The sequence below is a fragment of the Gopherus evgoodei genome, chromosome 2 (genome assembly GCF_007399415.2).
Source record: "Gopherus evgoodei ecotype Sinaloan lineage chromosome 2, rGopEvg1_v1.p, whole genome shotgun sequence".
Taxonomy (NCBI): Eukaryota; Metazoa; Chordata; order Testudines; family Testudinidae; genus Gopherus; species Gopherus evgoodei.
Genome location: NC_044323.1, coordinates 194461549 through 194471776, shown reverse-complemented (window position 1 = coordinate 194471776; position 10228 = coordinate 194461549). Strand labels below are relative to the sequence as shown.

General features: G+C 39.8%; 1 protein-coding gene across 1 annotated transcript in view; it reads right to left on the bottom strand.

Annotated features, from left to right (window-relative positions):
- Positions 1 to 383: 383 nt before the first annotated feature.
- The window catches only part of LOC115646613 (cytochrome b5), a 35894-nt gene continuing 26049 nt past the window's right edge, over positions 384 to 10228 (bottom strand). The window contains exons 3-5 of the mRNA XM_030552639.1: positions 4789 to 4818; positions 2809 to 2843; positions 384 to 1719 (exon numbers count right to left, since the gene is read on the bottom strand). Coding sequence (XP_030408499.1) covers positions 1641 to 1719; positions 2809 to 2843; positions 4789 to 4818 — 144 coding nt within the window. The 3' untranslated portion in view covers positions 384 to 1640. The remainder of the gene's footprint in view (positions 1720 to 2808; positions 2844 to 4788; positions 4819 to 10228) is intronic.

Genomic DNA, 10228 nt, shown 5'->3' with positions numbered 1-10228 from the left:
ATGTGCGCCTTATTAGCACCTGAGTCCCATCAATAGCACCATCAGTTAGAAAACATTTTCCCACAATGCAATCCATTTGTAGAGCTGGAGGGAAGACACTGTGGGGTGCAGGGCACTAGACACTCTTGGATAGGATTATTTTGATTCAGGTCTGTACACTGCAGTGTGGACCCCAGCGCCCCAAGTTCAAGCACATGTGAGAAAATCCTTAACCTAGGTTAACCAGTGTGGACACTCAAGCCCTGGATTCTGACATGAGTTAACTGACTGAAGCCCACTAATCCTACTCTTACATTGCTGTGTAGACATACCCAGAGAAAAATCCATCTGCTGCGTAGGAATTAATACACGTGAGACAGAAAATCCAATTTTATAGGAATATGGAAGATACACCAGGGATTTGCTTTTATTCATGAATATTGTGCATACGAATACATAAAAAATATAGTATCAGAAGTTAAAAACATTGCCCCAGAAAATGCAAACAGCAAGATTCCTCTCCCAAAGAGTTATTTCATGATAAGTACAAGTTGTACATTACCTTTTTTCCTTAGTACTAAGAAGCAGCACAGTAAACTGAGTTATTAGTGCAGATTTAGACAATGAGTTTCAGTCACTAGGAACCATAGCTTTAAGTTGAAGATTTCCTAAAGATTTGACTCAAGTTGTAGGATAAGTCATAGTCACGTCAGTACAAAGCTCTGGTTGCTAAAAAGCAATATTTTGCTCCACTTAGAAAAATTACCTGTTGTGGAAATTACATAAAATATTTTCCCCCAAAAAGGCAGAAGCAATAAAAGAGCTTTTGATTTGTATGTTTTTTTTTTTCAAAATAGATAGGGAAATAATTGGGACACTTCATATAAACATTATCCTAAGCTTCATTTTCACTATGCTTCAGGGATGGTTTTCTAAAGAGCAACTGAATTAAGCAATCTGGCTTTTTTATGGTAGCACTCTGTACCAGTCCTAGGTACAAAGATGTCAGGAAGCTCCTTTAAGTAGGCCATTGTACAGCCTGACATGTAGGTCCACACACTGTACAGGCTACACACTATGTATGTTTACAAGCTTTACAGACCCTTAGACCTATTGCTACAGAGCTTTCTCTCTTTTATTTTTAAATAAAGGTTAAAAATGGAATTTGTTTCTTTGTGTAGCAAGAAAAAACAATTGATCTGACAGCAGTGCTAGAGTGCAAGCAAAGAATACAAGATTATTGGTAAAAGGTAAAATGAACAGTGTTCTCATGGACACATGCCACCTGTTTTCATAGTTATTTAGGGCTGAAGGATTCATATTAAATTCAGACAGAGCCTTAACAAACATTAAAGAAGCAATGTTACAAGTTTCAGGCTGGTACATACATGTCTGTTGTAATACAGAAATCAGTGTTATCTCAAATGGTTCATTAGAGAATAAAACAGTGTTATACAAATATACACACTACCTTTAGCGCTTAAACAGTGAGTAAAAGGTAGCATTAAGAAGAAAGTGTACAACAGAAAGTTATCTGGAAAAGTTCAATTTTAAAATTTCTTTTCAGCTATTATCTTTTGTCAGGAAGTGTAGTGGGTTAAGACGGCTTTTGTTTTCTTTCCCAAATCAGTCTCTCCTTGTATTGGTTCTCAGTAGGATGCTTACTCTGCCATGTAGAAATGATACATCATGGCCACAATAAATGCTGCTATTGCTGGGATCACCCAACTGGTCCACCAACTAGAAGGAATCAGTGAGAATTATTTTCATGCAATGTCTAACAGCTGCTAAATTACAAATGTGATATTTTATTGCTTATAAAGTTTACTTTGTAACCTCTTCCTTTCCACCCTTCAAATGAGGATAAGAGCCTCTGACTGGGGGAGTGTTTAGGTTAGTCTAGTACTAAATGCTGGTGATATGCTCTTGCCAGCCAACATGATAGTGTCCACTGTTAGACTTTGAAATAAAGTTTTTATAAGTTTGCTGATTGAGAACAGAAGATGCAGTCAAACTTAAGGCCATGGCTTGTCACCACAGAACTGTGCCATCCATTGAAGAGCAGATACGGAAGCTTTCCGAATAAAACTTTTGGTACTTCCACATCACTTCCAATAGAGGAATTGAGGTTCTTGAGTCACAGGATTCCTTTATGTAATGAACAGTATTATGCATTAAGTTCTGGCTGGACTGTGTTGAAATGCTCGGAACATTTGTGCACATTTTTAAATTCTACTATATGTGCTGCTCTACGTTTAGCCCAGAATCCCTCTTTATATTTAACTTAGATGCAGCACAATAGCAAAAAGACTTTTCTGAGCTGGTGCTTATCAATAAGACATCCAGAGTAGCTAGCGACAGCAGCAGCACTTGTAGATCACCAAGCAGTTCCTACATTAGTAGTATACCAGCTCCTCTCTAGAACAAGGTAATATTTAACTTCAAGACGAAGTGTAAAATCTTCATGGTAAGATGACAAGATGCCCTGGAGAGTTTTGAGAGCAAATCTGGATTTATATATGGCAACAGCCTCACATCATCCATTCCTAGGATTTGATTCCACAGGAAGTTATTCCTATGTGAATGCTCTTTATTCTAGAATGAGTGTGTCCACACAGAGGAGTTCATCAGGAATGGCTTTTGCTTTAAATTCACTCATCTTACTACAAATTAACTTCGTTGCATTGATAAGCCCTTAATATCCACCATCTTATTTGCTAGTAGTTTGAACTGAACAGTATTTCCCCCCCCTTCTTGATTGAATTAGGGAAGGGCAACCAATGAAGCACCATTCTGTTTTAATTTATGACATTACAAGCCATACTATACCTGGAATTAGAGTCCACAGTGGTAATAAGTGTTTCCTGAAAAACAAGTCCATAACTAAAATACTGAACATAAGTGGCAATTTTCCCCCACCTCCCTGCAGAGAATTGGCTAAAGGAAATGGATTCTCACAACACTTTTGTTTGTACCTTTTCCCAACAACTAGCCAAAGCAAGCCACAAATGCAGCTTTCATGCCTGGATGAAGGCAGCGTTATAGTTAAAAGTTTCAATAGTAATTTGCTAATCAGATAACATTCTGGATTCCATGTTTCCTGCTGCAATTTATAACTCATTATAACAAATGGTTACCTAAATTGTTGCCAAGTAGTTTTTTTTTAATGTCCCTCCCTTACTAGTTAGCGGTTGCACTAATGTCTGCAGTTAAGGTTTAGCAAGACTCTGAACTGTTTAGATATTCTTTGAGGCCTAAACTTTCCATGCTTGTTCAAATCTCAATCTCTAAGGACAGGCATTTCTAAAGTGGGGGGCCACAAAGCCCCAGGCGCCCCATGGGGCGCCTGGAAGGCCCAAAGCCTCCCCCCTGCCAGGCAGCTGAAGCCTAGAACCCCAAGCTTGCCCCCCATTTTCCCCAGCTGAAACCCTGAGTTTTTTATAGCATGTTGGGAGGGCCTCAAAGAAAAAGGTGAGAATTCCTGCTCTAGGAATCTTGACATGGCACAGATACATGCTTACTGTAGCTATGCACCAGGTGGGTGTAATCTGTAAAGTAAAAGTGACAGAAAACTTAAAAACTGGAGGGTAACAGATCGCAAAACCCAGTGATATTCTGAACAAAAAATGCCCTCCATTATGCTTGCTGTTCCAGAGCTTCACACTCACTCTAGAGACATAACAGGCTTCAGATAATCTTGGAATCTTGTATAGAATACATAGTTTAGTTGTTAAACATCTAGACAGTTGGTGAATTAATGTTACTAGAGTACTTTTAAAACTTTTTTAGAGAGTAATAGGAAATGTATACTTTTTTCAAAGCAAATTATTTGAGGGGGCTCACAAAGTTAGTGCTCTCTTTATAATTGCACCAAGACATCCCTGACTGGGTGGGTAAGTCTCCAGGAAACTATGTATTGGAAGAGAATTAGTAAGCAGATTGCATAGTTTAATCTAATTGCCTAGTGGGCATTCTGCTGCACCTCCTACAGGTGTAACTAGCATCAGAATCCAAAGAAGTACTGGCTCCCATAATTTGCTGCTGACTTCCAACTTGCTGGCACCACTTCTAATTCCTGTGGCTTTATTTTAATTGTAGATACACCCAAAAGCATCTGTTATGGATGCATGTCCTGTAAATACAGAAGCAGCACCAAAAAAAATCCATGGTAGTAGTATTCTGTGTTTACCTAACCTAAAATGTTTCAGGTGTTGATAGAGAAGGTGTAATTAGCTCAGACCTGATGCAATTTTATTCTAGTTTCACCTTAATTGTGTACAGATGTGGTAACTGTCATGCTTGTAATATTTGTGAGTTGTGCCCATTTTGTCAAGAGCTACACTGCAAAAGTTGAGGTAATTAGAAACCCACCAGCTTTATCCACAACTGTTCATACAAAACTTAAACGAAGACAACTTAATAACCTGCACCTAAAAATTTGACTTTTACACTTAACACTGAAGATTATTTTTATTTAAAAACTAGAAAGAATAGTTAATTTGTGCATTTGGTGGTACTTTCTATACAGTGAAACAAACAATGGGAGGCTGGAATTAATTTCCTATTTTGTTTGGTGAGAGGGGGGATTTTAGCAAGAACAGAAGAAAACATTTTTAGACAATAGGAAATGTTTACCATAGAGCCATGACAGTTTGACAGCAAGTACAGTACTTTACTTGAAAAATAACCTTAAAGTAGTTTAAACTTGACCTTCATGTCCTTTTGTGTCTCGGTCTGTACACTGTGTGCAAAAAACCTCAGTGTCCAGATGAAACACTGAATTTGAGATTTCAGAATGATGACTCTTACCGTTGGTTTCTGAACTTTGTCTCTATCATCCTGCAGGAAAATAAGGGGAAAATGATTAGACAAGAATGAAGTGTACAAAAGAGGATTTCTGAGAAGGTCACTAGTTTCAGTTAACAATGCCAGTAATTTTTTTTCCACAGTATAGATTTAAGACCATGAAGCTGTATTCCACTGCCATAAGTTATCTAGTAGTTTGTGGGTCTGAGGACAGAATAGGCCCACTGTTCCTCCTGCATCTCGTAAGAGGCAACTAAAAGGGGGCTGCTGGGAGAAGGATGGGCTCCATCAGGTTAGAAATTTTCCGAAGACACAATATGTGATGAGCTAGTCAACCATGTCCATATCGGATAGATTGCATCCCAGGTTAATAATGACCCGCTCCATCAGTCTCCACCAGAGTGGATGCAACAGTATACTACTAGTGTAACCCCAACAAAGAGGATCCGTGGAAGAGATAACATCACCATAGCCACATGGAATGTAGGGACACTCAGACAAATAGGCAGGTTGAAAGAACTCATACAAAATGGAACAATACACCTGGCACCTCCTAGGAATCTCTGAGGTCAGATGGAAGAACTTTAGAGAGGCACATAGAAGAAGGCTATGTACTTTATTACAGTGGAAAGGACAAACACATCAACAGCGTAGGATTTCTTGTGCATAAAGATATTAAGAATTCATTATTACGATGCCGTCCAATGTCCAGCAGGCTTATTTCCATCCATTTAAAGGCAGTGGTACAAGTCTACACCCCTACAACAGACTGACAATGAGCAAACTGAAGATTTTTACAAATGGCTCCAAAGACATCATGGATAAGGTACACAAGAAAGATATCCTGATTGTATAGTGAGATTACAATGCTAAAGTAGGTACTGATGCACAGGCAGATAGGGCCACAATAATCTTGCCATTCTGTAATGCGATAACCAATGAGAGAAGATTGAGGCTGTTGGAGTTTGTCAGCTATAACACTCTGGATCTTGCAAACACATTAGGAGCACATAAAGCATGCAGATGATCAATATGGCACATACCTAACGGTCTAAATCACAGCCAGATCAACTACATCGTGGTGCAAAACCGATTTTGTTCTGGGATTAACAGAGCTAAGACAAGGAACTTCCCTGGTGCTGATATTGGAAGTGATCACAACCTTGTGATGCTAAATTTTTGGCTGCATCTAAGGAAAATTGTCAGGCCAAAACTCACCAGAACCAAGTTTGACTTGGAAAGACTCAGAGACCGAAACACTGCAGAGTCATTCCAAGCAATGATGGGCAGAAAATTTTGCCCCACTGCTTGCTCTAGAGGAAGACAGAAACAATGACCAACAGTTTCAACACTAATGAATGAGGCAGCAATGGACATCCTTGGGAAATATCGCAAGGTGACAAAACCATGGGTCACAAATGAAACGCTACAGATGTGTGACATTAGAAGAGAACATAAGAGACAAGAACAGCACTGACGGAGCTGATAAATACAGAGCGACTAGCAGAAAGATAAAAGTAATGAAGGTGGCCAAGGAGATATGGATTAAAAAATGATGCTCTAAAATTGAACAGTGTATCAATAATAAAAATAGCAAATGAGCCTTCCAGGTTGTAAAAGCAGCAAAGAGTCCTGTGGCACCTTATAGGCTAACAGATGTATTGGGGCATGAGCTTTTGTGGGTGAATACCCACTTCGCTGAATGCTTCGTATTCACCCACGAAAGCTCACGCTCCAATACGTCTGTTAGTCTATAAGGTGCCACATGACTCTTTGCTGCTTTTACAGATCCAGATTAACACAGCTACCCCTCTGATACTTGACACCAGATTGTAAAGGATTTGACAAAGGAAAGATGGACCAAAGCTAACACAATTCAAGACAAAAAAGGGAACAGTCTTACAGAAGAAAGGAACATCATGAATAGGTGGATAAACTACAACCACCAGACAAATGGAGATCCTAGTGTCCTAGATAGCCCAGAGTCAGAGAAGGATGACTTTCCAGTACTGTGTGAAGAAGTGCAGACAGCTGTGAAATCACTCAAGAACAGAAAGGCTACATGTATTGACAATATCCCAGCCAAACAGATGAAATTCAGAGGAGAAATAGTAATAGATGTACTCACCAAGATCTGCAGCAAGAACTGGCAGACCAGTGAGTGGACCTCCACATGGACAAGTCACTAATAATCACTCTGCCAAAGAAAGAACCTGCAATTGTGTCAAAATTACTGGACCATAAGCTTAATTAGCCATCCCAGCAAAGCGATGTTGAAAGTCATCTTGAACAAACTGAAGCCACAAACGGAGAGTATCACTGAAGAACAAGCTGGCCTTCATGCTGGAAGAAGTACCACAGAACAGATTTTCAACCTTCATGTTCTACGTGAGAAGTACTTACAACACCAGCAGGACATCTAACATGTCTTTGACAACTTCAAGAAGGCATTTGACAGAGTATGGCATGAAGCTCTCTAGGCAACCACGAAGTAGTACAATGTTAGTCCTAAGCTTATTCTTACCATTAAACAACTATATGCCAAGGCCAGCAGTGCAGTTCTCGTCAATGGCACAATAGGAAAGTGGTTTCGCACCACTGTTGGAGTCCGGCAAGGCTGCCTTCTTTCACGCACACTGTAACATCTACTTGGACACATAATGACTGATGCCCTAGATGATCATATATGCACAGTCAGCATTGGGGGCGAACAATCTCAAATCTTCGGTTCGCTGATTACATTGATGACCTGGCAGGAAGCGAAGATGAACTAGCCAACCTTGTGAAATGATTGGATGAAACCTCCGCAAAATACGGCATGGAAATCAGTGCAGAGAAAATCAAGCTGCCAACAAACGTATGTGACTGGATAAGCTCACATATCCCCATCAGCGGACAAGAGCTAGAGACAGTGAAATAGTTCAAGTATTTGAGGGCAATCATCATCGATGAAGGATCAAAGTCAGAAATTCTGGAAAGAATTGTGCAAGCAGCAGCAGCAGCAGCGGCAAAGCTAAAGCGAATTTGGATGAATAAGAACATCTCCCTAGAATCCAAACTGAAACTGCTACATGCAATGGTCATTTCCATTTTTCTGTATGCATGTGAGACATGGACCCTTATGGACGAACTTGAATGGAAAATACAGGTAGTAGAGAGGAGATACTCTGGTAAAATCCTAGGCATCTCCTACTTCAACCACGTCACTATGAGGTCTGTAACATCATCACTCAATGCACTGGGTCATATGAAGACCTCCTCACGACCACGAAGTGCAAGCTGAAGTGCAAGCTATGGCCATGTAACAAGATCTGGCCTATCCAAGACCATTTTCCAAGGGACAGTACACGGGAAGAGAAGAAGAGGTAGACAGAAAAGATAAATTACAACATAAAAGAGTGGACAGGAATGGACTTCGTGGATACTCAAGCACTGACACACAATCGTCAGGGGTGGAGACAGTTAGCTGATTTCTCATCAGTGATGATGCCCGATGACCAATGCAGTTATGGAAGTGATGACGACGACATCATTTGCTTATAAATAAGTCCCAGAATGTTTCCTTATTCAACTGAATGCAACTCTCCAATGCATTTCAAAATTCTATGCACCAGCAGATTTACATTTCCTATGTTTCTAAAAGATACATGTCTTTAGTCTACTGCATAACAAACTGAATTACCCTGATTTGATAGCGCCTTCCACCATCCACACACGTACAATAGATAGATGCAAACTAATCAAGGCCGCTGTGCTTTGTGGCATTCTGTTGCAATGGCCCTGAATTATACAGCACCCTAAGGCAACAGATGAAAAAAGTTTTTAAAAGGCACTTTATAAAAGCATAAATTATGAACCACACACAGTTTGAAGCCAGTGTTTCCTGTTTGTTATACCTCAGATAACCGTGTGCATAACAAAATCACAGAAGTTGTCAAGATGACAGAACCTGGAGATTGGCAGTGAAGTGAGGGACAGCTGGGTCTTTTACATGAGGTGTGAAGCAGTTTAGAGTTAGCACTATGGGCTGCATATGTCTACTACAATACCCAAAAATAAAATAATTCATGTTGATAGTCATCTTTGTTTCAGAATAACCCATGATGAGTGCATCAGCTCACCTTAGATTTGTTCTTCCAAATTTTCTCCAGCCTCAGGGATCATTTTAGTAGTAGTAGCACCACCACAGCAACTAGGAGCCCTAGTTATGGACCAGGATGTCACTGTACAAGGTGATGTACAAGTAGAAGCAGAACAAAAAAGAAAGGTTCTCAAAGTAAATTAAGAGACCAGAGATGGGTACAGACAAAAGAAGGATTACAAGGAAACAATACTGGTCAACACAATAGGCAGTGGCATCAACACACCAGCGAATCTGAACATTGACCAATTTTTCTGGGCATCAGAGCAAAGGAGTGTTGGGATAGGCCGTGAAGGGCCTTGAAAGTAGCTTATGTTTGATGTGAAAGAGAAAAGGGAGTCAGTGAGGAATACGAACAGGGTGAGATGGTCAAAGAGACAGTGGGCTAGGAACATGACCTTTGCAACAGCATTCTGAATGGATGTGAATGGGACATGACTGCATTTGTCTGGGCCAGAGAAAAAGATTTTTTTTCAGTAACCGAGACATGAGTTGATAAGAGTTTGGAGGAATTTTAGCTGAGTGGATAAACAGGAATGGTTGTATCTTAGAGATGTTCTGCAAAAGAATCAGCAAGACTTAAACATGGCCTGGATGCAAGGAACCCATGAGAGAGCTAAATCTAAGGTGATGCCCAGGTTATATTTTCCATGGTGATCAAAAAAGGAGCTGGAGGCAAAGATTTATAACTCTTGTTTTAACAACTGAATTATTTATACTCTCCTCATGTTTTCAATATTACCTTGACAACTAAAAGGGCTAGAAATATACTTTAAAACAATGAAGCATAGATTCTGAAAATCACTTCTATTCCAACAAATAAATGGCACAGATATGGACTACACAGGACCCTGTCCAATTTCAGCTTACATATCCTGTGTAAGATGTTAATGATCATTTTGAATACTTCTTCAGTACAGTAGATGACTACTCCTTATAAAAGGTTTACACAAATTCACAGATATACTATTTTAAGGATTATCATTTTATCTTTAGGGAGATCATGATGTACAGATTGGAGAGTGCAGTATGATTTAGTGCTCTGTAGTGTTATTTGTCAACCTAAGTTAAAACCCCAGCTGTAATGCATTTCAAAGAGGAGATATAAACCGTACCCTTACTATGATTACTATAAAAGCAGCAAGGAATCCTGTGGCACCTTATAGACTAACAGACGTTCTGGAGCATGAGCTTTCGTGGGTGAATACCCACTTCGTCACCCACGAAAGCTCATGCTCCAAAACGTCTGTTAGTCTATAAGGTGCCACAGGATTCCTTGCTGCTTTTACAGATCCAGACTAA